The 26,592-nt window shown below is 67.7% G+C and overlaps 2 protein-coding genes across 2 annotated transcripts in view; one reads left to right on the top strand and one right to left on the bottom strand.

The window, feature by feature from the left end:
- Window positions 1-131: 131 nt before the first annotated feature.
- Window positions 132-7,688, bottom strand: TAP2 (transporter 2, ATP binding cassette subfamily B member). The gene is made up of 11 exons (XM_071800965.1): window positions 6,994-7,688; window positions 6,794-6,902; window positions 6,573-6,703; window positions 4,772-4,977; window positions 3,588-3,785; window positions 3,383-3,511; window positions 2,139-2,327; window positions 879-1,052; window positions 652-811; window positions 444-580; window positions 132-355 (listed from the first exon to the last, which is right to left on the bottom strand). The coding sequence occupies exons 1-11, from the start codon at window positions 7,454-7,456 to the stop codon at window positions 155-157; spliced, it is 2,097 nt and encodes a 698-aa protein (XP_071657066.1). The 5' UTR covers window positions 7,457-7,688; the 3' UTR covers window positions 132-154.
- A 9,406-nt stretch (window positions 7,689-17,094) lies between these two features.
- LOC136114417 (tenascin-X-like) overlaps window positions 17,095-26,592 on the top strand; it is a 37,588-nt gene continuing 28,090 nt past the window's right edge. Inside the window, 7 exon segments of the mRNA XM_071801024.1 lie at window positions 17,095-17,134; window positions 17,137-17,292; window positions 19,821-20,069; window positions 21,535-21,647; window positions 22,604-22,757; window positions 24,163-24,514; window positions 25,604-26,184. Coding sequence (XP_071657125.1) covers window positions 17,095-17,134; window positions 17,137-17,292; window positions 19,821-20,069; window positions 21,535-21,647; window positions 22,604-22,757; window positions 24,163-24,514; window positions 25,604-26,184 — 1,645 coding nt within the window.

Genomic DNA, 26,592 nt, shown 5'->3' on the forward strand with positions numbered 1-26,592 from the left:
AGCACCCCAGGGTGCTGGGTGCAGTCCATGGAGGCAGAGGGGGGTGCACTGGGAGCACTGGTGGTTACTGGTGAGCACCCCAGGGTGCTGGGTCCAGCCCAACCCATCCCCGCGCCCACCACCAAACCGGGTTCTCCGCACCAATCCTGCTTTATTAGCCCCGAACCCCCTCGTCCACGTCCCCGGCGCCGCTCCTGAAGCTCCCTCGGCTCCGCCGCAGCTCGGCCGGCGTCCCCGTCTCCAGCACCGCTCCGCGCTCCAGCACCACCACGCGGTCGGCCGCCTCCAGCATCCGCGGGCAGTGCGTGATGAGCAGCACCGCGGGGGCTCCGCATTCCCGCACCCAGCGCCGCAGCTGCGGGAGGGGGGCGCCGGAGCCGTCAGCACCCAAACGGCGCCGAACCCCCCCCTCCATAGCCCCCGGGGCCCATCCCGGCGCTCACCGCGGCCACGCCGTCCCCGGCCAAGGCGCTGGTGGCTTCGTCGAGGACGAGGACGCGGGGCCGGCGCAGGAGCGCCCGGGCGATGGAGACGCGTTGTTTCTCCCCCGCCGAAAGCTGCCCCCCTTTCTCCCCCACCTCTGCGGAACCACGGATGCCGGGGTCACCGCGCCCCACGGACCCGCGCCCCCCGGCGCCCCCCGGCACCCACCGGTGTCGAAGCCGCGCTCCAGCGCCGCGATGAAGCTCAGGGCGCCGGCGGCGGCGGCGGCCGCCGTCACCTCCTCGTCACCGCATCCCTCCAGCCCGAAGGTGATGTTGTCGCGGATGGTGCCGGAGAACAGCACCGGCTCCTGCGGCACCAGCGCCACCTGCGGCGGAGCGGGGTGAGCGCGCGGCTGCGGGGGTTACGGAGCCGGAGAGGGGTGCGGAGCTCACCTGGCGGTGGAGGTAGCGGTGCTCGTATTCGTGGAGCGGAGCCCCGTCCAGCAGCACCTCCCCGGCGCCGGGGCGATAGAGCCGCGCCAGGAGCGCCGCGCACGTGCTCTTCCCGCTGCCGTTGGGCCCGGCCAGCGCCGTCACCTCGCCGGGGCGCAGCTCGAAGGACACGTCCTGCGGTTGTGGGGGGCTCAGGGGAGCGGCGGTGGGGACGATGGCGCTGGGGGTGGTGGGGACGATGGCGCTGGGGACAATGGGGCTGGGGGTGGTGGGGACGATGGCGCTGGGGACAATGGGGCTGGGGGTGGTGGGGACGCGGTTCTGGAGGTGGTGGGGACAGTGGCTCTGGGGACAATGGCTGTGGGGACAATGGGTCTGGGGGTGGTGAGGACGCAGCTCTGGGGGCTCTGGGGACAATGGCTCTGGGGGTGTTGGGGACAATGGCTCTGGGGACAATGGCTCTAGGGGTGATGCGGACAATGGTTCTGGGGGTGGTGGGGACAATGGCTCTGGGGACAATGGCTCTGGGGACAATGGCTCTGGGGGTGGTGGGGACAATGGCTCTGGGGACAATGGCTCTAGGGGTGATGCGGACAGTGGTTCTGGGGGTGGTGGGGACAATGGCTCTGGGGACAATGGGTCTGGGGGCTCTGGGGACAATGGCTCTGGGGGTGTTGGGGACAATGGGTCTGGGGACAATGGCTCTAGGGGTGGTGGGGACAATGGGTCTGGGGACAATGGGTCTGGGGGTGGTGGGGACGCGGTTCTGGAGGTGGTGGGGACAATGGCTCTGGGGACAATGGCTGTGGGGACAATGGCTCTGGGGGTGTTGGGGACAATGGCTATGGGGACAATGGGTCTGGGGGTGGTGGGGACAATGGCTCTAGGGGTGATGGGGACAATGGTTCTGGGGGTGGTGGGGACAATGGGTCTGGGGACAATGGGTCTGGGGGTGGTGGGGACAATGGGTCTGGGGACAATGGCTCTGGGGGTGGTGGGGACAATGGCTCTGGGGACAATGGCTCTGGGGGTAGTGGGGATGCGGCTCTGAGGACAATGGGTCTGGGGGCGGTGGGGACAATGGCTCTGGGGACAATGGGTCTGGGGGTGGTGGGGACAATGGCTCTGGGGACAATGGGTCTGGGGGCGGTGGGGACGTGGCTCTGGGAGCTCTGGGGACAATGGCTCTGGGGACAATGGCCCTAGGGGTGGTGGGGACAATGGCTCTGGGGACAATGGCTCTGGGCTCCCCAAGCCCACCTGCAGCACCGGGCACTCCGGTCGCGCCGGGAAGGCGAAGGAGACGCGGCGGAAGGCGACGTGGCCGCTCAAGGCGGCGGGGGCGCGGTGGCCACCGGCGTCACCCGTGGGGACCCGCTCCAGGTACTCGAGCACCGTCCGGCCGGCGGCCGCTTTGCTGCGCAGGTCACCGTGGCCAAACACCAGCGCCTGGGGGATGATGGAGCCGGTGACACCACGGACAGACGGACACGGTGTCACTGTGGGCAAGCATCAGCGCCTTGGGGACATGGAGACGGTGACACCGCGGACAGACGGACACGGTGTCACCGTGGGTGAGGACCAGCGCCTTGGGGATGATGGAGCCGGTGACACCGCAGACAGACGGACACGGTGTCACCGTGGCCAAGCACCAGCGCCTTGGGGATGATGGAGCCGGTGACACCGGGGACAGACGGACACGGTGTCACCGCGGGCAAGCACCAGCGCCTTGGGGATGATGGAGCCGGTGACACCGCGGACAGACGGACACGGTGTCACCGCGGGCAAGCACCAGTGCCTTGGGGATGATGGAGCCGGTGACACCACGGACAGACGGACACGGTGTCACCGTGGCCGAGCACCAGCGCCTTGGGGATGATGGAGACGGTGACACCACGGACAGACGGACACGGTGTCACCGTGGCCAAGCACCAGCGCCTTGGGGATGATGGAGACGGTGACACCGCGGACAGACGGACACGGTGTCACCGTGGCCAAGCACCAGCGCCTTGGGGATGATGGAGCCGGTGGCACCGCGGACAGACGGACACGGTGTCACCGTGGCCGAGCACCAGCGCCTTGGGGATGATGGAGCCGGTGACACCGCGGACAGACGGACACGGTGTCACCGTGGGCAAGCATCAGCGCCTTGGGGACATGGAGCCGATGACACCGCGGACAGACGGACACGGTGTCACCGTGGCCAAGCACCAGCGCCTTGGGGATGATGGAGCCGGTGACACCGCGGACAGACGGACACGGTGTCACCGTGGGCAAGCACCAGCGCCTTGGGGATGATGGAGCCGGTGACACCGCGGACAGACGGACACGGTGTCACCGCGGGCGAGCATCAGCGCCTTGGGGACATGGAGCCGATGACACCGCGGACAGACGGACACGGTGTCACCGTGGCCAAGCACCAGCGCCTTGGGGACAGAGACAGTGCCACCGCGGACAGACGGACGGAGCGGACAGACGGACGGAGCGGACAGACGGACGCTCACCTGCACCTCGCGGCCAACTCGCCCCTGATAGAGCAGGAAGGTGACGAGGCTGCCGGCGCTCATGGTGCCATCGCCGAGGAGCCGCTGCCCTTGCCACAGCACCAGCACCTGCACCGCCAGCTGCAGCGCCTACGGGGACAGAATCAGCACCGCGGCCCCCGGACGCCTGGGTCCGTCCCCCGGACGCCTGGGTCCCGTCCCTCACCCGCTGGGCCAGGGTGAACAGCTCCTGCTCGGTGTCCATCTGGCTCTTCAGCCTCAGCATCTCGGCCACGGCGCGGCCGTGGCGCCGCTCCTCCTCCTCCTCGCCGGCGAAGCTCCGCACCGTCTCCATGCCGGATACGGCCTCCTGCACCGTGGCCGCCGTGGCCGCCGTGGCGTCCAGGAGCGAGCGCTGCAGCACCTGCGGCGCCCACGCTCAGCACCGCAGGGCGGGTGCAGGATGTGGACCCACAGCCCCCCCAGAGCCATTGTCCCCGGAGCCGTTGTCCCCACATCCCCGGAGCCATTGTCCCTACCACCCCCACAGCCACATCCCCCCAGCCCCCAGAGCCATTGTCCCCATCACCTCCAGAGCCATTGTCCCCACCACCCCTAGAGCCGCATCCCCACTGCCCCCAGGGTTGTGTCCCCTCCCCTCCCCTTCCATCCTCTCCCCTTCCTTCCCCTCCCCTTCCATCCCCTCCCCTCCCTTCCCCTCCCCTCCCCTCCCCTCCCCTCCCCTCCCCTCCCCTTCCATCCCCTCCCCTTCCATCCCCTCCCCTTCCATCCCCTCCCCTTCCATCCCCTCCCCTTCCATCCCCTCCCCTTCCATCCCCTCCCCTTCCATCCCCTCCCCTTCCATCCCCTCCCCTTCCATCCCCTCCCCTCCCCTCCCCTCCCCTCCCTTCCCCTCCCCTTCCTTCCCCTCCCCTTCCTTCCCCTCCCCTTCCATCCCCTCCCCTCCCTTCCCCTCCCCTTCCATCCCCTCCCCTCCCTTCCCCTCCCCTCCCTTCCCCTCCCCTTCCATCCCCTCCCCTTCCATCCCCTCCCCTTCCTTCCCCTCCCCTCCCCTCCCCTCCCCTCCCCTCCCCTCCCCTCCCCTCCCTTCCCCTCCCCTCCCTTCCCCTCCCCTTCCTTCCCCTCCCCTTCCTTCCCCTCCCCTTCCTTCCCCTCCCCTTCCTTCCCCTCCCCTTCCATCCCCTCCCCTTCCTTCCCCTCCCCTTCCTTCCCCTCCCCTCCCCTCCCATCCCCTCCCCTCCCATCCCCTCCCCTCCCCTTCCATCCCCTCTCATCCCCTCCCCTTCCATCCCTTCCCCTCCCCTCCCCTCCCCTTCCGTCCCCTCCCCTTCCATCCCCTCCGTCCCCTTCCCCTCCGTCCCCCCCCGTCCCCCCCCGTCCCCCCCGTACCTGGTGCCGCGCGTCGTACACCCTGCGCGCGACCACCACGAGCGGCGCCTCCACCATCGCCGCCAGCGCCAGCCGCGGCGAGAGCCCCACCATGAAGCCCCCCAGGCCCAGCACCTTCAGCAGGCTCCTGAGCGCCACGTTGGCGCTCAGCGGCACCGCGCGGCACAGCAGCGGCACGTCGGTGGCCAACCGCGCGCACAGCTCCGCTGCGGGGACACGGCGGGGCTCGGGTTGGCGTTGGGGGGCCGTGGGGATGGGGAGGGGACGGAGGGGACAGGAGGGGAGGGGAAGGGAGGGAGGGGAGGGGAGGGGAAGGGAGGGGAGGGGAGGGGAAGGGAGGGAGGGGAAGGGAAGGGAGGGAGGGAGGGGAAGGGGGAGGAGGGGAGGGAAGGGAAGGGAGGGGAAGGGAGGGGAGGGGATGGAAGGGAAGGAGGGGAGGGGATGGAAGGGAAGGAGGGGAGGGGATGGAAGGGAAGGAGGGGATGGAAGGGAAGGGGAGGGGATGGAAGGGAAGGGGATGGAAGGGAATGAGGGGAGGGGATGGAAGGGAAGGGGAGGGGATGGAAGGGAAGGGGATGGAAGGGAAGGGGATGGAAGGGAATGAGGGGAGGGGATGGAAGGGAAGGGAAGGGGATGGAAGGGAAGGAGGGGAGGGGATGGAAGGGAAGGAGGGGAGGGGATGGAAGGGAAGGAGGGGAGGGGATGGAAGGGAAGGAGGGGAGGGGATGGAAGGGAAGGGGAGGGGATGGAAGGGAAGGGAGAGGAGGGGATGGAGGGGAGGGGATGGGAGGGAAGGGATGGAAGGGAAGGGAGGGGATGGAAGGGAAGGGAGAGGAGGGGATGGAAGGGATGGAAGGGAAGGGGAGGGGATGGAAGGGAAGGGAGGGGAGGGGATGGGAGGGGAGGGGATGGGAGGGAGGGGAGGGGATGGAAGGGAAAGGAGGGCATGGAAGGGAAGGGGAGGGGATGGAAGGGGAGGGAAGGGGAGTGGAGGAGAGGGGATGAAAGGGAAGGGATGGAAGAAAAGGGATGGAAGAAAAGGGAGGGGAGGGGATGGAAGGGAGAGGAGGGGATGGAAGGGAAAGGAGGGGATGGAGGGGAAGGGAGGGGAGGGAAGCGGAGGGGATGGAAGGGGAGGAGGGGAGGGGATGAAAGGGAAGGGAGGGGAGGGGATGGAAGGGAAGGGGAGGGGATGGAAGGGGAGGGAGAGGAGGGGAGGGAAGGGAGGGGAGGGAAGGGGAGGGGATGGAAGGGAGGGGATAGAAGGGAAGGAGGGGAGGGGATGGAAGGAAAGAGAGGGGAAGGGATGAAAGGGAAGGGGAGGGGATGGAGGGGAAGGGAGGGGAGGGGATGGGAGGGAAGGGAGGGGAGGGGATGGGAGGGAAGGGAGGGGAGGGGATGGAAGGGGAGGGGATGGAGAGGAGGGGAGGGGATGGAAGGGAAGGGATGGAAGGGAAAGGAGGGCAGGGCAGGGCAGGGAAGGGGAGGGAAGGGGAGGGAAGGGGAGGGGAGGGGATGGAAGGGAAGGGATGGAAGGGAAAGGAGGGCAGGGCAGGGCAGGGAAGGGGAGGGAAGGGGAGGGAAGGGGAGGGGAGGGGATGGAAGGGAAGGGATGGAAGGGAGGGGAGGGGATGGAAGGGAGGGGAGGGAATGGAAGGGAAAGGAGGGGATGGAAGGGGAGGGAGGGGATGGGAGGGGAGGGGATGGGAGGGGAGGGGAGGGAAGGGAGGGGATGGAAGGGAGGGGAGGGGATGCAGGGAACAGGGCAGGATGGGAGCAATGGGGACAAGGCCCCCCCCACCTGCCGGTGTGGCCTCCAGAAAGGCCAAATCCTGCCGCACCAGGTTGTAGAAGAGCCGGTGGCAGGTGCTGTGCTTGAGCCGCGCCATCGCCAACGCGAAGAGGCCACCGCGGCACCCACCGAACAGCGCGCTGGATGCGGGGGGGGGGACACACGGACACCCATCAGCCCAACCGCGCGGACCAACGGACGCCCGGATGGACGGACAGGCGGACACCCACCTTCCCGCATCGGCGGCCAGCACCAGCGCCACGGCGGAGGCGCCCAGCCCGTCTCCGGCGCGCACGGCGTCCAGCGCCTTGCCGGTGCAATACGGCCCCGCCGTGTCACCTGCGCCGGCGCCGCGGGGTCAGCGCCGCGGTGGCATCACCGGGACCCCCCCCCCACCCCGTCCCCCCACCGCGGCGCCGCCATCGCTCACCCAGCACGCCCAGCGCCAGGAAGGCGAAGGCGGCGCCGAGGACGCGCCACTCGGTCCACGCCAGCGCCAGCAGCCGCCACGCGGGCCCCGGTGCCGCGCCGGGTGACACGGCGGCGCGGGCCAGCAGCACCGCGGTGACCGCGCCGTGGGCCAGCGCCGCCCACGCCGGGGAAGCCGTGGCCAGGAGCGCCGGCGCCGCGGCGTTCGGCACAAGGAGGCTGCGGATGGTGATGACGGCGGCCGGGGCGACGCCGAGCGCCGCGGCGGCTCCGCGAGGCCCCTCCGGCGCCAGGAAGCGCGAGGCCGCGGTCAGCGCCGGGAAACGGAGCGCGGCTTCGAGCCACGGGGCCAGCAGAGGGCCGGCGCGGGCCAGCGCCGGGGCCACGCGGGCCAGCGCCGCCAGCAGCGCCGCGTCCACCAGGAGGAGGAGGGCGGCCAAGCGGGCGGTGGGGAGCAGCGCCATGGGGCGCTGGGGACAGCGGTGGTACCGGTGAGGGTCACCAGGGGCCAGCAGGTAGGGTCGCCAGTGGCCACCAGGGACCACCAGGGAGGGTCACCAGTGGCCACCAGGGACCACCAGGGAGGGTCACCAGGGACCACCAGGGACCACCAAGGACCACCAGTGCGGGTCACCAGTGGCCACCAATGACCACCAGGGACCACCAGTGCGGGTCACCAGTGACCACCAGTGACCACCAGTGCGGGTCACCAGTGACCACCAGTGACCACCAGGGACCACCAGTGCAGGTCACCAGTGACCACCAGTGACCACCAGGGACCACCAGTGACCACCAGTGCGCGTCACCAGTGACCACCAGGGACCACCAAGGACCACCAGTGCGGGTCACCAGTGGCCACCAGGGACCACCAGGGAGGGTCACCAGGGACCACCAGGGACCACCAAGGACCACCAGTGCGGGTCACCAGTGGCCACCAATGACCACCAGGGGTCACCAGTGCGGGTCACCAGTGACCACCAGTGGCCACCAGGGACCACCAGTGCGGGTCACCAGTGGCCACCAGGGACCACCAGGGACCACCAGTGCGGGTCACCAGTGGCCACCAGGGACCACCAGGGACCACCAGTGCGGGTCACCAGTGGCCACCAGTGGCCACCAGGGACCACCAGTGCGGGTCACCAGTGACCACCAGTGGCCACCAGGGACCACCAGTGCGGGTCACCAGGGACCACCAATGACCACCAGGGACCACCAGTGCGGGTCACCAGGGACCACCAATGACCACCAGGGGTCACCAGTGCGGGTCACCAGTGACCACCAGTGACCACCAGGGACCACCAGTGACGGTCACCAGTGGCCACCAGGGACCACCAGTGAGGGTCACCAGTGGCCACCAGGGACCACCAGGGACCACCAGTGCGGGTCACCAGTGGCCACCAGGGACCACCAGGGACCACCAGTGCAGGTCGCCAGTGGCCACCAGGGACCACCAGTGAGGGTCACCAGTGACCACCAGTGACCACCAGGGACCACCAGTGCGCGTCACCAGTGGCCACCAGGGACCACCAAGGACCACCAGTGCGGGTCACCGGTGGCCACCAGGAACCACCAGGGACCACCAGTGAGGGTCACCAGTGGCCACCAGTGACCACCAAGGACCACCAGTGAGGGTCACCAGTGGCCACCAGGGACCACCAGTGCGGGTCACCAGGGACCACCAGTGACCACCAGGGACCACCAGGGACCACCAGTGCTCCCAGTGCGGGTCACCAGTGACCACCAGTGACCACCAGTGCAGCTCAGCAGGGACCACCAGTGCTCCCAGTACAGCTCCCAGCGCTGTGCTCAGCAACCTGGGGAGACCACCAGTAACCACCAGTAACCACCAGTAACCACCAGTGCTCCCAGTGCACCCCCCCCGCCTCCCTGGACCCCACCAGCACCCTGGGGTGCTCACCAGTAACCACCAGTGCTCCCAGTGCACCCCCCCCTGCCTCCCTGGACTGCACCCAGCACCCTGGGGTGCTCACCAGTAACCACCAGTGCTCCCAGTGCACCCCCCCCTGCCTCCCTGGACTGCACCCAGCACCCTGGGGTGCTCACCAGTAACCACCAGTGCTCCCAGTGCACCCCCCCCTGCCTCCCTGGACCCCACCAGCACCCTGGGGTGCTCACCAGTTAACACCAGTGCTCCCAGTTCAGTATCAGCCCCCCCAGCGCCCAGCCCAGAGCTCCCATTAACAGCCCCAGTCCCACCTGGTCCCGCCGGCCACTTTCACTTTCTCGGCCACGCCCCTTTCCCCGGTCCCGCCCCCTTTCGCTCCCCGCCCTCTCCTCCCCGCCATTGGCGCCGCTGTCTCTCACCCACCAATGACCGCCCGGCGCCCCAGTGACGTCACGAAGCGCCGGGCAGATCTCGGCTCCGCGGGTTGAAAACGAAAGCGCCGGGGGGGAGGGGACACGGAACAGGGGACCCCGCGACCCCCGCGCCCCCAACCCCATGGGGCAGCCCCCCCGGGCCCCCCCCAGGTCCGGGACCCCCCACACCCCCGTGTCCCCCAACCCGGGGTCACCCCCGTGTCCCCACAGCCCCGGGACCCCCGTGTTCTGCACGTCCCGGAGGGACCCAGGCGTCCGGCGCCCCAGGGCCCCCGGAACTTGTTTGGTACCCGGTGTCCCCCACTCCCATTGTCCCCCGTTCCCATTGGCCCCACTCTCTTTGTCCCCCGTTCCCCGTGTCCCCCACTCCCTGTGTCCCCATTCTCCGTGCCCCCCGGTCCCTTTGTCCCCCACTCTCTTTGTCCCCCGTGTCCCCCATTCCCTTTATCCCAACTCTCTGTGTCCCCCATTCCCTGGGGACCCCAGGGGACCCCAGGGGACCCCAGGGGACACCAGGGGACACCGGGGGACACTGGCCCGCCCGGAGACGCCTGGAGCAGGAGACATGGAGCACATAGGTGGGGCCCATGGGGTCCATAGGGGGCGGATCTGGACCCACAGCCCATGGGGTCCATGGGGGGATCTGGACCCACAGCCCATGGGGTCCATGGGGTCCATGGGGGGCGGATCTGGACCCACAGCCCATGGGGTCCATGGGGGGATCTGGACCCACAGCCCATGGGGTCCATGGGGTCCATAGGGGGCGGATCTGGACCCACAGCCCATGGGGTCCATGGGCGGATCTGGACCCACAGCCCATGGGGTCCATGGGGTCCATGGGGGGCGGATCTGGACCCACAGCCCATGGGGTCCATAGGGGGCGGATCTGGACCCACAGCCCATGGGGTCCATGGGGGGCGGATCTGGACCCACAGCCCATGGGGTCCATGGGGTCCATAGGGGGCGGATCTGGACCCACAGCCCATGGGGTCCATAGGGGGCGGATCTGGACCCACAGCCCATGGGGTCCATGGGGTCCATGGGGGGCGGATCTGGACCCACAGCCCATGGGGTCCATGGGGTCCATGGTGGGGGGATCTGGACCCACAGCCCATGGGGTCCAAGGGGTCCATGGGGGGATATGGACCCACAGCCCATGGGGTCCATGGGGTCCATGGGGGGCGGATCTGGACCCACAGCCCATGGGGTCCATGGGGTCCATGGTGGGGGGATCTGGACCCACAGCCCATGGGGTCCAAGGGGTCCATGGGGGGCGGATCTGGACCCACAGCCCATGGGGTCCATGGGGGGCGGATCTGGACCCACAGCCCATGGGGTCCATGGGGGGATCTGGACCCACAGCCCATGGGGTCCATGGGGTCCATGGGGGGCGGATCTGGACCCACAGCCCATGGGGTCCATGGGGTCCATAGGGGGCGGATCTGGACCCACAGCCCATGGGGTCCATAGGGGGCGGATCTGGACCCACAGCCCATGGGGTCCATGGGGGGTGGATCTGGACCCACAGCCCATGGGGTCCATGGGGGGCGGATCTGGACCCACAGCCCATGGGGTCCATGGGGTCCATGGGGGGCGGATCTGGACCCACAGCCCATGGGGTCCATGGGGGGATCTGGACCCACAGCCCATGGGGTCCATGGGGTCCATGGGGGGCGGATCTGGACCCACAGCCCATGGGGTCCATGGGGTCCATAGGGGGCGGATCTGGACCCACAGCCCATGGGGTCCATGGGGGGCGGATCTGGACCCACAGCCCATGGGATCCATGGGGACACTGGGAGCAGGGCTGGGGACACTGGTGACACTGGGATGGGGACATTGGGGACAGGAGGGACCGGAGCTGTGGGGCCAGGGGACCCAGGAGATCCCATGGGATCCCGGGGGGTGTGGGGGGGCTGTGTTTATCATGTGACCCCCCCTCATGTCTCGTGCATCTGCCTCCTCCCCCCCTCCCCCCTCCCGGACGCCTGGGTCCCCTCCCCTCCCCCCCCCCATTACCTCACCCTGTTGATGGAGCCCAGAAAATTCCTTGGCCGGCGCCGCCGTGGGGCTGGGCCAGGGTGACCCCCCCCCCACCCTCTGCCCCACACATCGCCCCAGCCCCACGGCGCCCCCCAGCCCCACAGACCCCCCCCCCAGACCCCCCCCCAGCCCCACATATGTGGGTCCCACCCACCCCTTAGGGCAATGACCCAACCACCAACCCCAGCCAAGGAACCCAGGCATCCGGGCCCCCCCCCAACCCCCCCCGCCCTGCCCCACACCCCGGGGACCCCGGCGTCCGGGCCCCCACCCCCTCCTGACCCTGCCAGGCCTCGTGGCCAAAGCACGTGCCCCCCCTCCCCCCCCCCCCCGCTGTCCTTAGGGGACCCAGGCGTCCGGGATCCCCCACCCCCCACACCCCCCTGTCCATGGGGGGACCCAGGCGTCCGGGATCCCCCACCCCCCACACCCCCTGTCCATGGGGGACCCAGGCGTCCGGGATCCCCCACCCCCCCACACCCCCTGTCCATGGGGGACCCAGGCGTCCGGGATCCCCCACCCCCCCACACCCCCCTGTCCATGGGGGGACCCAGGCGTCCGGGATCCCCCACCCCCCCACACCCCCTGTCCATGGGGGGACCCAGGTGTCCGGGATCCCCCACCCCCCCACACCCCACTGTCCATGGGGGGACCCAGGCGTCCGGGATCCCCCCCCCAAACCACCTTCTAGGGGACCCAGGCGTCCGGCTGACCCATGACCCCCCCCCCCAGAGTGGACCCAGGCGTCCGGCCAGGTCCCCTCCCCCCCCCCCACCCGCGTGTCCTGCGGTGAAAACAACAATGGGGGGGGAGGGGGGGATGAGTCACGGCCACACCCAGGATTGGGCCCCACAAGTGGGGGGGGACCCACGGACCCAGGGTGGTACTGGGAGCTATGGGGCTGGGGGCACTGGTGGCACTGGGACAGGTGACACTGCAGTTACTGGGGTCACTGGGAGCTATGGGGCAGGGGGCACTGGTGGCACTGGGACAGGTGACACTGCAGTTACTGGGGTCACTGGGAGCTATGGGGCCGGGGGCACTGGTGGCACTGGGACAGGTGACACTGCAGTTACTGGGGTCACTGGGAGCTATGGGGCCGGGGGCACTGGTGGCACTGGGACAGGTGACACTGCAGTTACTGGGGTCACTGGGAGCTATGGGGCAGGGGGCACTGGTGGCACTGGGGTCACTGGGAGCTATGGGACAGGTGACACTGGGGTTACTGGTGGCACTGGGACAGGTGGCACTGGTGTCACTGGGAGCTATGGGACAGGTGTCACTGGTGTCACTGGTGTCACTGGGACAGGTGGCACTGGGGTTACTGGTGTCACTGGGAGCTATGGGACAGGTGGCACTGGGGTCACTGGTGGCACTGGGACAGGTGGCACTGGTGTCACTGGTGTCACTGGGACAGGTGGCACTGGGGTTACTGGTGTCACTGGGAGCTATGGGGCAGGCAACAATGCAGTTACTGGTGTCACTGGGGCAGGTGGCACTGGTGTCACTGGGGCAGGTGGCACTGGGGTCACTGGGAGCTATGGGGCAGGTGACAATGCAGTTACTGGTGTCACTGGGGCAGGTGGCACTGGTGTCACTGGTGTCACTGGGGCAGGTGGCACTGGGGTCACTGGGAGCTATGGGGCAGGTGACACTGGGGTGATTGGGAGCTGTGGGACAGGTGGCACTGGGGTCATTGGGAGCTATGGGACAGGTGACACTGGGGTTACTGGTGTCACTGGGACAGGTGGCACCGGTGTCACTGGGAGCACTGGGGTGGGCTATGCTGTGTCACTGGTGTCACTGGTGTCACTGGGAGCTATGGGACAGGTGGCACTGGGGTCACTGGTGTCACTGGGACAGGTGGCACTGGGGTTACTGGTGTCACTGGGAGCTATGGGACAGGTGTCACTGGTGTCACTGGGAGCACTGGGCGGGCCGTGCTGCGTTACTGGTGTCACTGGTGTTACTGGGAGCTATGGGACAGGTGTCACTGGTGTCACTGGGAGCACTGGGCCGGGCCGTGCTGCGTTACTGGTGTCACTGGTGTCACTGGGAGCTATGGGACAGGTGTCACTGGTGTCACTGGGAGCACTGGGCCGGGCCGTGCTGCGTTACTGGTGTCACTGGTGTTACTGGGAGCTATGGGACAGGTGTCACTGGTGTCACTGGGAGCACTGGGGCGGGCTGTGCTGTGTCACTGGTGTCACTGGTGTCACTGGGAGCTATGGGACAGGTGTCACTGGGGTTACTGGGAGCACTGGGGCAGGCTGTGCTGTGTTACTGGTGTCACTGGTGTCACTGGGAGCTATGGGACAGGTGTCACTGGTGTCACTGGGAGCTATGGGACAGGTGGCACTGGTGTCACTGGTGTCACTGGGAGCTATGGGACAGGTGGCACTGGTGTCACTGGGAGCACTGGGCCGGGCCGTGCTGCGTTACTGGTGTCACTGGTGTCACTGGGAGCTATGGGACAGGTGTCACTGGTGTCACTGGGAGCACTGGGCCGGGCCGTGCTGCGTTACTGGTGTCACTGGTGTCACTGGGAGCTATGGGACAGGTGTCACTGGTGTCACTGGGAGCACTGGGCCGGGCCGTGCTGCATTACTGGTGTCACTGGTGTCACTGGGAGCTATGGGACAGGTGTCACTGGTGTCACTGGGAGCACTGGGCCGGGCCGTGCTGCGTTACTGGTGTCACTGGTGTGACTGGGAGCTATGGGACAGGTGGCACTGGGGTCACTGGGAGCACTGGGCGGGCCGTGCTGCGTTACTGGTGTCACTGGTGTGACTGGGAGCTATGGGACAGGTGGCACTGGTGTCACTGGGAGCACTGGGCGGGCCGTGCTGCGTTACTGGTGTCACTGGTGTTACTGGGAGCTATGGGACAGGTGGCACTGGTGTCACTGGGAGCACTGGGCCGGGCCGTGCTGCGTTACTGGTGTCACTGGTGTCACTGGGAGCTATGGGACAGGTGTCACTGGTGTCACTGGGAGCACTGGGCGGGCCGTGCTGCGTTACTGGTGTCACTGGTGGCACTGGGAGCTATGGGACAGGTGTCACTGGTGTCACTGGGAGCACTGGGCCGGGCCGTGCTGCGTTACTGGTGTCACTGGTGTCACTGGGAGCTATGGGACAGGTGTCACTGGTGTCACTGGGAGCACTGGGCCGGGCCGTGCTGCGTTACTGGTGTCACTGGTGTCACTGGGAGCGCCCCCCCCGCTCTGGCAGCCGGACCCCACATCTGGCTGCCCCCGCCCAGATGTTTGGTCACCATGGCAACTGCAACCATAAACACACGGGGGGGCCGCCCGGACGCCTGGGTCCCCTCCCGGACGCCTGGGTCCCCTCCCGAACGCCTGGGTCCCCTTTGCGGGGGGGGGCGAGGACTTGGGGTCCCCGGACGCCTGGGTCCCCGATGCGGGGAGGAGCTGTGGGGCTGGATTTGGGGGGCCCGGACGCCTGGGTCCCCCGAAGGTCGTGGGGGGGTGGATGTGGGGCAGGTGCGTGGGATGAGGCTCCGCCCCCCGGCCACGCCCCCCGGCCCCGCCCCGCAGCGGGAGGGAGCGGCCACTGGGACTTACTGGGTTTACTGGTGGTGGTGGTGCTGGTGTTACTGGGATTGCTGGTGTTGCTGGAGGTGACTGGGTTGGGGTACTGGGGGTACTGGGGGTACTGGGGGTACTGGAGGTGACTGGGGTTGGGGTACTGGGGGTACTGGGGGTACTGGGGGTACTGGAGGTGACTGGGTTGGGGTACTGGGGGTACTGGGGGTACTGGGGGTACTGGAGGTGACTGGGGTTGGGGGTACTGGGGGTACTGGGGGTACTGGGGGTACTGGAGGTGACTGGGGTTGGGGTACTGGGGGTACTGGGGGTACTGGGGTTACTGGAGGTGACTGGGTTGGGGTTACTGGGGGTACTGGGGGTACTGGGGGTACTGGAGGTGACTGGGGTTGGGGTTACTGGGGGTACTGGGGGTACTGGGGGTACTGGAGGTGACTGGGGTTGGGGTACTGGGGGTACTGGGGGTACTGGGGGTACTGGAGGTGACTGGGTTGGGGTTACTGGGGGTACTGGGGGTACTGGGGGTACTGGAGGTGACTGGGTTGGGGTTACTGGGGGTACTGGTGTTACTGGTGTTACTGGGGGTTACTGGTGTTGGTGTTGCTGGGGTTGCTGGTGTTACTGGGAGATTACTGGGTGTTACTGGGAGTTTACTGGTGTTACTGGGGGTTACTGGAGTTGGTGTTGCTGGGGTTACTGGGGGTACTGGTGTTGCTGGTGTTGCTGGTGTTACTGGAGGTGACTGGGGTTGGAGGTACTGGTGTTATTGGTGTTACTGGGGGTACTGGGAGTTTACTGGTGTTACTGGGGTTACTGGAGTTGGGGGTACTGGGGGGGTTACTGGGGTTACTGGGGTTACTGGGGTTACTGGAGGTAACGGGTTGGGGTTACTGGGGGTACTGGTGTTACTGGAGGTGACTGGGGTTGGGGTTACTGGTGTTACTGGGGGTACTGGGAGTTTACTGGTGTTACTGGGGGTTACTGGAGTTGGGGTTACTGAGAGGTTACTGGGAGGTTACTGGTGTTACTGGGGGGTTACTGGGGTTACTGGTGTTACTGGAGGTGACTGGAGTTGGTGTTACTGGTGTTGCTGGGGGTACTGGGGTTCCTGGGGTGACTGGGGTTGGGGTTACTGGTGTTACTGGGGGTTACTGGTGTTACTGGGGGTGACTGGAGTTGGTGTTACTGGGGGTTACTGGTGTTACTGGGCGTTACTGGGAGGTCATTGGGGTTACTGGGGGGTTGCTGGTGTCCCTGTGTCCCCAGGGGTGTCTTTGTGTCCCTTGTGTTCCCTGTTTGCCCCCCATCATGTCCCTGTGTCCCCTTGGGTGTCCCCATGGTGTCCCCATGGGTGTCCCTGTGTCCCCTTGGGTGTCCCCCATGGGTGTCCCTGTGTCCCCTTGGGTGTCCCCATGGGTGTCCCTGTGTCCCCTGTGGTGTCCCCATGGGTGTCCCTGTGTCCCTATGTGTCCCCCATGGGTGTCCCTGTGTCCCCTGTGGTGTCCCCATGGGTGTCCCTGTGTCCCCGGATGTCCACAAGTGTCCCCGTGTGCGTCCCTTTGTCCCCTCAGTGTCTCAGGGGATGTCCCCATGTGTCCCCTGGGTGTCCCCGTGGGTGTCTGGGTGTCCCTTTGTGTCCCCCCTGGGTGTCCCTGTGTCCCCTCATTGTCTCAGGGGTTGTCCCCAAGTGTCCCCATGTGTCCCCTGGGTATCCCCTGTGTGTCCCCCACACATGTCCCTGTGTCCCCTCATTGTCTCAGAGGGTGTCCCCAAGTGTCCCCATGTGCATCCCTGTGTCCCCTCATTGTCTCAGGGGATGTCCCCAAGTGTCCCCATGTGTCCCCTGGGTGTCCCCTTGGGTGTCCCCATGGGTGTCCCTGTGTCCCCTGGGTGTCCCCTGTGTGTCCCCCATGCGTGTCCCTGTGTCCCCTCATTGTCTCAGGGGGTGTCCCCATGTGTCCCCATGTGTCCCCATGTGTCCCTTGGGTGTCCCCATGTGTCCCCCATGCGTGTCCCAGTGTCCCCTCATTGTCTCAGGGGGTGTCCCCAAGTGTCCCCTGTGTGCCCCCCACGCGTGTCCCAGTGTCCCCTCATTGTCTCAGGGGGTGTCCCCAAGTGTCCCCAAGTGTCCCCATGTGTCCCCCCCGCAGGACGATGTCCCCGGGGCTGCCGCTGCTGCTGTTGGCGCTGGTGCTGCGGGGGGGACGGGGACGTCCCCGCTGTCCCCCCCGGGTCCCCCTTGCGGGGCCGCGGCGCTCACGGCCGTTTTGGGGCGGCTCCGGGAGCTCGAGGAACAAGTGCGGGCGCTGCAGGGACAGTGCGGGGACAGCGGGGGACCGCAGGCTGGCACCGGTACCGGGGACACGGGGACAGGGGGGACAGGGGGGACAGGGGGACATGGGGATGGGGGGACAGGGGGATGTGGGGGGACATGGGGGATGGGGGGACATGGGGATGTGGGGGGACATGGGGACAGGGGGGGACGTGGTGGATGGGGGGACGTGGGGATGTGGAGGGACAGGGGGGGACAGGGGGACATGGGATACAGGGGGACATGGGGGGACAGGGGAACATGGGGACATGGGGGGACATGGGAGGGTCATGGGGTATGAGGGGACGTGGGGACGTGGGGGGACATGGGATATGAGGGGACATGGGGGGGATAGGGGGACATGGGGGACGAGGGGACATGGGGGGACATGGGGACATGGGGGGGACATAGGGGGATAGAGGGACATGGGGGGATAGGGGGACATGGGGGACGAGGGGACATGGGGGGACACGGGGACATGGGGATGGGGGGACAGGGGGATGTGGGGGGACATGGGGGAACAGGGGGACATGGGGGGATAGAGGGACATGGGGGGATAGGGGGATATGGGGGGACATGGGGGGACATGGGGACATGGGGGTACATGAGAGGGTCATGGGGTATGAGGGGACGTGGGGACATGGGGGGACATGGGGGATGAGGGGACATGGGGGGATAGGGGGACATGGGATATGAGGGGACGGGGGGGGACATGGGGGGATAGGGGGACATGGGGATGTGGGGGGATAGGGGGACATGGGGGGATAGGGGGACATGGGGATGTGGGGGGACATGGGGGATAGGGGGACATGGGGACGTGGGGGGATATGAGGGGACATGGGGGGACATGGGGTATGAGGGGACATGGGGGGATAGGGGGACATGGGGGACATGGGGGATGAGGGGACATGGGGGGATAGGGGGACATGGGATATGAGGGGACGGGGGGGACATGGAGGGATAGGGGGATATGAGGGGACATGGGGGGACATGGGGACATGGGGGGATAGGGGGACATGGGGGACGAGGGGACATGGGGGGATAGGGGGACATGGGGGACGAGGGGACATGGGGATGTGGAGGGACATGGGGGGACAGGGGGACATGGGGGGACATGGGGGATAGGGGGACATGGGGATGTGGGGGGACATGGGGGACATGGGGACATGGGGGATGGGGGGACATGGGGATGTGGGGGGACATGGGGGGACAGGGGGACATGGGGGGATAGAGGGACATGGGGGGATAGGGGGATATGGGGGGACATGGGGGATAGGGGGACATGGGGACGTGGGGGGACGTGGGGGATAGGGGGACATGGGGACGTGGGGGGACGTGGGGGATAGGGGGACATGGGGACATGGGGGGATATGAGGGGACATGGGGGGACATGGGGTATGAGGGGACATGGGAGGGTCATGGAGTATGAGGGGACATGAGGGGACATGGGGCACGAGCGGAGATGGGGGACAAGGGGACATGGGGGATAGGGGGACATGGGATCCGAGGGGACATGGGGACATGGGGGGATCGGGGGATATGGGGGCACATGGGGGATAGGGGGACATGGGGATGTGGGGGGACATGGGGATGTGAAGGGACAGGGGGACATGGGGACATGGGAGGGTCATGGGATATAAAGGGACATGGGGGGATAGGGGGACATGGGGGATAGGGGGACATGGGGGGGACATGGGGGGATATGAGGGGACAGGGGGGGACGTGGGGGGATAGGGGGACATGGGGACGTGGGGGGATAGGGGGACATGGGGGGATAAGGGGACATGGGGGGATAGGGGGACATGGGGACGTGGGGGGATAGGGGGACATGGGGGGATAGGGGGACATGGGGGATAGAGGGACATGGGGGGACATGGGGGGATAGAGGGACATGGGGACATGGGGGGATCGGGGGATATGGGGGCACATGGCGGATAGGGGGACATGGGGATGTGGGGGGACATGGGGATGTGGGGGGACATGGGGGACATGGGGATGTGGAGGGACAGGGGGACATGGGGACATGGGGGGACATGGGAGGGTCATGGGATCTGAGGGGACATGGGGGGACATGGGGTAAGAGGGGACATGGGGGATAGGGGGACATGGGGGGAACATGGGGGGATAGAGGGACAGGGGGACATGGGGGGACATGGGGGGATAGAGGGACATGGGATACGGGGGGACATGGGGGGACAGGGGGACATGGGGGACGAGGGGACATGGGGGATAGGGGGACATGGGGGTATAGGGGGACATGGGGGGACAGGGGGACATGGGGGGATAGGGGGACATGGGGACATGGGGGGACATGGGGACATGGGAGGGTCATGGGATATGAGGGGACATGGGGGGACATGGGGACATTGGGGGACGTGGGGGATAGGGGGACATGGGGGGACAGGGGGACATGGGAGGGAAGTGAGGGGACATGAGGGACATGGGGGCACAGAGGGACAGGGGCCCACGGGGGGACGTGGGGACACAGGACACGGGGCCACACACGGGCGGTGACACGGGGGTCGGGTGGGGACCCCGTGACCTTGTCCCCCCCCTTGTCCCCCCACAGGACAAACGCTGGCGCGGGAGCTCTGCGACCCCCAGGCCGAGGGCTGCGGCTGCCCCCCCGCGTCCCCCCCGGTGTCCCCCCCCGTGTCCCCCCCGGTGTCCCCCCCGGTGTCCCCGCCGTGTCCCCAAGGCTGCAGTGACCAGGGCCGATGCCGGGGGGGGCGCTGCCGCTGCTTCCCCGGCTTCACCGGCCCCGCCTGCGCCACCCCCGCCTGTCCCCCCGGCACCGGGGGTCCCCACTGCGCCCTCGGTATGTCCCCAACTGTCCCCAAGGGTCCCCAACTGTCCCCAAGGGTCCCCGAGGGTCCCTGAGGGTCCCTGAGGGTCCCCAGGTGTCCCCATGGTCCCCAATGGTCCCAGGTGTCCCCCAGTGTCCCCCAGTGCTCTCCCAGGGTCCCCAGGTGTCCCCGCCTGTCCCCCCGGCACCGGGGGTCCCCACTGCGCCCTCGGTATGTCCCCAACTGTCCCCAAGGGTCCCCAACTGTCCCTGAGGGTCCCCAAGGATCCCCGAGGGTCCCTGAGGGTCCCCAGGTGTCCCCATGGTCCCCAATGGTCCCAGGTGTCCCCCAGTGTCCCCCAGTGCTCTCCCAGTGTCCCCAGGGGTCCCCAAGGGTCCCCGAGGGTCCCTGAGGGTCCCCAGGTGTCCCCAAGTGTCCCCAGGAGTCCCCAATGGTCCCAGATGTCCCCCAGTGCTCTCCCAGTGGCCCCAGGGGTCCCCAAGACTTCCTGAGGGTCCCCAGGGGTCCCTGAGGGTCCCCAGGGTCCCCAGGTGTCCTCAGGTGTCCCCATGGTCCCAGGTGTCCCCCAGTGTCCCCCAGTGCTCTCCCAGGGTCCCCAGGGGTCCCTGAGTGTCCCCAGGGGTCCCCAAAGGTTCCCGAGGGTCCCCAGGGTTCCCAAGGGTCCCCGAGGGTCCCCGAGGGTCCCTGAGGGTCCCCAGGTGTCCCCATGGTCCCCATGGTCCCAGATGTCCCCCAGTGTTCCCCAGTGCTCTCCCAGTGTCCCCAAGGGTTCCCGAGGGTCCCCAGGGGTCCCTGAGGGTCCCCAGGTGTCCCCATGGTCCCCAATGGTCCCAGGTGTCCCCCAGTGTCCCCCAGTGCTCTCCCAGTGTCCCCAGGGGTCCCCGAGGGTCCCCAGGGTTCCCAAGGGTCCCCGAGGGTCCTTGAGGGTCCATGAGGGTCCCCAGGTGTCCCCATGGTCCCCATGGTCCCAGATGTCCCCCAGTGTCCCCCAGTGCTCTCCCAGTGTCCCCAGGGGTCCCCGAGGGTCCCCGAGGGTCCCCAGGGTTCCCAAGGGTCCCCGAGGGTCCCTGAGGGTCCCTGAGGGTCCCCAGGTGTCCCCATGGTCCCCAATGGTCCCAGGTGTCCCCCAGTGTCCCCCAGTGCTCTCCCAGGGTCCCCAGGGGTCCCCGCCTGTCCCCCCAGCACCGGGGGTCCCCACTGCGCCCTCGGTATGTCCCCAACGGTCCCCAAGGGTCCCCAACGGTCCCCGAGGGTCCCCGAGGGTCCCTGAGGGTCCCCGAGGGTCCCCAGGTGTCCCCATGGTGTCCCCAGGGTGTCCCCATGATGTCCCCATGGTGTCCCCAGGGTGTCCCCATCCCATCGGTGCCCCATCCCATGCTGTCCCCAGGGTGTCCCCATGGTGTCCCCAGGGTGTCCCCATCAAAGGGTCCCCGGTGTCCCCAAAGTGTCCCCACTGAGGGCGCCGTGTCCCCACAGAGATCCCGGCGGTGTCACCGCGCTTGGCCGCCCGCAACCAGACGTCCTTCCGTGTCACCTGGCCCCGCCCACCCGTGCCATTGGACGGCTACCGGGTGTCCCTTGTCCCCCTGGTGAGTTGGGGACGGGGACGGGGTGGTGACACTTGAGGTGGGGACGGGGACGGGGTGGCCGCGACACGGCCATTGTCCCCACCATGAAGTGACATCGGTGGCCACCTGTGCAGCCCTGCTTGGGGACACCAGAACGGTGTCCCCAACGTGTCCCCTGCTGTCCCCAGGGTGGTTGGGGACAACTCCCCAGTGTGTCCCTTGTCACCAGTGTCCCCAGTGTCCCCAACGTGTCCCTTGTCCCCAGGATGAGCCGTGCTGGTGTCACCCATTAGGGATGGGTCTCCCCAGTGTGTCCCCTGTCCCCAGTGTCCCCAATGTGTCCCTTGTCCCCAGGATGAGCCGTGCTGGTGTCACCCATTAGGGATGGGTCTCCCCAGCGTGTCCCCTGTCCCCAGTGTCCCCAATGTGTCCCTTGTCCCCAGGATGAGCCGTGCTGGTGTCACCCATTAGGGATGGGTCTCCCCAGCGTGTCCCTTGTCCCCAGTGTCCCCAACGTGTCCCTTGTCCCCAGGATGAGCCGTGCTGGTGTCACCCATTAGGGATGGGTCTCCCCAGTGTGTCCCCTGTCCCCAGTGTCCCCAATGTGTCCCTTGTCCTCAGGATGAGCCGTGCTGGTGTCACCCATTAGGGATGGGTCTCCCCAGTGTGTCCCTTGTCCCCAGTGTCCCCAATGTGTCCCTTGTCCCCAGGATGAGCCGTGCTGGTGTCACCCATTAGGGATGGGTCTCCCCAGTGTGTCCCCTGTCCCCAGTGTCCCCAATGTGTCCCTTGTCCCCAGGATGAGCCGTGCTGGTGTCACCCATTAGGGATGGCTCTCCCCAGCGTGTCCCTTGTCCCCAGTGTCCCCAATGTGTCCCTTGTCCCCAGGATGAGCCGTGCTGGTGTCACCCATTAGGGATGGGTCTCCCCAGCGTGTCCCTTGTCCCCAGTGTCCCCAAAGTGTCCCTTGTCCCCAGGACGAGCCGGCAGCCATGAGCACCCACGAGCTGCCCGGCTCCGCTGTCACCTTCGAGGTGACGGGGTTGTCACCCGGTCACATGTTCGAGCTGTTCGTCCAACCCCAAAGGGACCAGCACCTCGGGGCACCCGGGACCCTGCGCGTCCGCACCCGTAGGTGTCACCCGTGGGGACCGCGAGGGGACAACGCGGGGACGGGGACGGCGTGGGGGTGGGGACAACATGGGGATGGGGACAACATGGGGATGGGGACAACGCGGGGATGAGGACAACATGGGGATGAGGACAACGTGGGGATGGGGACGGGGTGGGGACGGGGACAGTGGTGGGGACAACATGGGGATGGGGACAACATGGGGGTGGGGACAACATGGGGATGGGGACAGCGTGGGGATGGGGACAACGTGGGGATGGGGATGGGGTGGGGACAGGGACAGTGGTGGGGACAACATGGGGATGGGGACAACATGGGGGTGGGGACAACATGGGGATGGGGACAGCGTGGGGATGGGGACAACATGGGGATGGGGACAGCGTGGGGATGGGGACAACGCGGGGATGGGGACAACATGGGGATGGGGACAGCGTGGGGATGGGGACAGTGGTGGGGACAACGTGGGGATGGGGACAACGTGGGCGTGGGGACAACATGGGGATGGGGACAACATGGGGATGGGGACAACATGGGGATGGGGACAACGCGGGGATGGGGACAACATGGGGATGGGGACAACATGGGGGTGGGGACAACGCGGGGATGGGGACAGCGTGGGGATGGGGACAACATGGGGATGGGGACAGCGTGGGGATGGGGACAACGCGGGGATGGGGACAACATGGGGATGGGGACAGCGTGGGGATGGGGACAGTGGTGGGGACAACGTGGGGATGGGGACAACGTGGGCGTGGGGACAACATGGGGATGGGGACAACATGGGGATGGGGACAACGCGGGGATGAGGACAACATGGGGATGGGGACAACATGGGGATGGGGACAGCGTGGGGATGGGGACAGTGGTGGGGACAACGTGGGGATGGGGACAACATGGGGATGGTGACAGGGGTGGGGACAACATGAGGATGGTGACAGGGGTGGGGACAACATGGGGACGGGGACAACATGGGGATGGTGACGGGGGTGGGGACAACATGAGGATGGGGACAGGGATGGGGACAACAGGGGCATGGGGACAGCACGGGGATGGTGACGGCTGTGGGCATGGGGACAGCACGGACATTGGGGGTCCGTGTGTCCCCATGGGTCCGTGTGTCCCCATGGGTCCGTGTGTCCCCTGGGTCCGTGTGTCCCCATGGGTCCGTGTGTCCCCATGGGTCTGTGTGTCCCCTGGGTCCGTGTGTCCCCTGGGTCCGTGTGTCCCCACGTCTCCTGGTCCTTCCCCATGTGTCCCTCCATGTGTGTCCATCTGTCCCCGTCCCTGTGCGTCCATCTGTCCCCGTCCCTCCCGTGTCCCCCATGGGGCTCTGGCAGACGTTTGGGGACACGTTGGTGACATTTGGGGACACATTGGTGACGCGGGTCCCCGTTGCTCTCGCAGTGCTCGCCCAGACCCCCCCGGCCCGCAGGGGAACTCCGGGGTCCCCTCAGGGTCCTCCGGGGTCCCCAGCGTCACCGGTGGCCCCGGTGGCCCCACCAGCCCGAGGGGCTCCGGCGTCACCGGGGTCCCTGGGGTCACCGGCGTCACCATTGTCACCGGATGTGTCCTGGGGGTCACCGGGGTCCTCAGGGTCCCCAGCAGCCCCAGCATCTCCAAGGTCACCAGGTTCCCCGCTATCTCGAGGGTCCCCGGGGTCCCCGAGGTCCCCAGAGTCCCCAGCATCCCCAAGGTCCCCAGAGGCACCAGAGTCCCCAAGGTCCCCAGAGGCACCAGGGTCCCCAAGGTCCCCAGAGTCCCCAGCATCCCCGAGGTCCCCAGCGTCCCCAAGGTCCTCGGGGTCCCCAGCATCCCCGAGGTCCCCAGAGTCAACAAGGTCCCCAGAGTCCCCAGCATCCCCCAGGTCCCCAGAGTCCCCAGCATCCCCCAGGTCCCCAGAGGCACCAGCGTCCCCGAGGTCCCCAGTGTACCCATCATCCCCAAGGTCCCCAGCATCCCCAATGTCCCCAAGATCTCCAGAGTCCCCAGCATCCCCGAGGTCCCCAGAGTCCCCAGCATCCCCCAGGTCCCCAGAGGCACCAGCATCCCCCAGGTCCCCAGAGGCACCAGCGTCCCCGAGGTCCCCAGTGTACCCATCATCCCCAAGGTCCCCAGCATCCCCAATGTCCCCAAGATCTCCAGAGTCCCCAGCATCCCCGAGGTCCCCAGAGGCACCAGAGTCCCCGAGGTCCTCGGGGTCCCCAGCATCCCCAAGGTCCCCAGAGGCACCAGAGTCCCCAAGATCTCCAGAGTCCCCAGCATCCCCGAGGTCCCCAGAGTCACCAGCGTCCCCAAGATCTCCAGAGTCCCCAGCATCCCCGAGGTCCCCAGAGGCACCAGCGTCCCCAAGGTCCTCGGGGTCCCCAGCATCCCCAAGGTCCCCAGAGTCCCCAAGGTCCCCAGAGGCTCCAACATCCCCAAGGTCACCAGCATCCCCCGGGTCCCCAGAGTCCCCAGCGTCCCCGGGGTCCCCAACATCCCCGAAGTCCCCAGTGTCCCCAGCATCCCCAAGGTCCCCAGAGGCTCCAGCGCCCCCAAGGTCCTCGGGGTCCCCAGCATCCCCGAGGTCCCCAGAGTCCCCAAGGTCCCCAGGGTCCCCAAAGTCCCCAGTGTCCCCAGAGTCCCCAAGGTCCCCAGAGTCCCCAAGGTCCCCAGAGGCACCAGAGTTCCCAGTGTCCCCAGCATCCCCAATGTCCCCAGAGTCCCCAGCATCCCCAAGGACCTCGGGGTCCCCAGCATCCCCAAGGTCCCCAGAGGCACCAGCGTCCCCATCATCCCCAAGGTCACCAGCATCTCCAGGGTCCCCAGCATCCCCAAGGTCCCCAGAGGCTCCAGCATCCCCAAGGTCACCTGCATCCCCATCGTCCCCAAGATCCCCAGCATCTCCAGGGTCCCCTGAATCCCCAGGCTCCCCAGCGCCACCCCCGTCCCCATTGTCCCCGCTGTCCCCAATGCTCCCGGGTGGCCCGTCCCTGCCCGACCTGGTGGCCAAACTCTCCTCCTACAACGGCTCCTTGCTCCAGCGCCTCGAGAGCCACCTGCGGGCCACCAACTTCCCCCTGCGCGGCAACCAAACGGTGCCAGCGGTGGCCCGCGCCATCCTCTCCTACCTGCTCCGCCGCAGCCCGGCGCTGCTCCGGCACCAACCCCAGCGCCACGGCGCCCACCCCAAACCGCAGCCGGCGCCGGGCGCCGCCGGGGAGGCGCTGGTGGAGCTGGATGGGCTCCGTGGCCACGTGGACAGCGTGGTGATCCGGTACCGGCTCCTGGATGAACCGGAGGCGCCCGAGGGGGAGCTGAGGGTGCCGGGGGACACGGCGGTGGTTCGGGTGCCGGGGTTGGTGCCGGGGGGACGGTACCGGGTGGAGGTGCACGGTGTGGCCAGGGGACGCGTCTCCAAGTCCTACACGTTCGTGGTGACGGCAGGTGGGTGACGGGGACGCGGTGGCATGGGGGTGCAGGGATGGGGACGTGGTGCATGGGGATGGGGATGGGGACGGGGATGTGGGGATGGGAATGGGGACGCGGTGCATGGGGACAGGGATGGGGACATGGGGACCGGATGCGGGGCGTGGGGATGGGGACAGGGATGGGGACACGGATGTGGGGACAGGGATGGGGACATGGGGACCGGGACGTGGGGCATGGGGACACGGATGTGGGGATGGGGATGCGGTGCGTGGGGACAGGGAGGGGCACGTGGGGACAGGGAGGGGCACATGGGGACCGGGACATGGGGCATGGGGATGGGGACACGGATGTGGGGACGGGGATGGGGACATGGGGACCGCGGCATGGGCATGGGGACATGGACGTGGGGATGGGGACGGGGAT

This window comes from Patagioenas fasciata, chromosome 34 (genome assembly GCF_037038585.1).
Source record: "Patagioenas fasciata isolate bPatFas1 chromosome 34, bPatFas1.hap1, whole genome shotgun sequence".
Lineage (NCBI taxonomy): Eukaryota > Metazoa > Chordata > Aves > Columbiformes > Columbidae > Patagioenas > Patagioenas fasciata.

What these genes read in the sequence shown, in the direction of transcription:
- TAP2 (XM_071800965.1), bottom strand. Translation starts at nt 7,456, where the DNA reads ATGGCGCTGCTCCCCACCGCCCGCTTGGCCGCCCTCCTCCTCCTGGTG. An exon ending in GAGTTGGCCGCGAGGTGCAG is followed by an intron (nt 2,328 to 3,382) that starts GTGAGCGTCCGT and finishes ATCATCCCCCAG; the next exon opens with GCGCTGGTGTTTGGCCACGG. An exon ending in GGAGCGCGGCTTCGACACCG is followed by an intron (nt 581 to 651) that starts GTGGGTGCCGGG and finishes GTGGTTCCGCAG; the next exon opens with AGGTGGGGGAGAAAGGGGGG.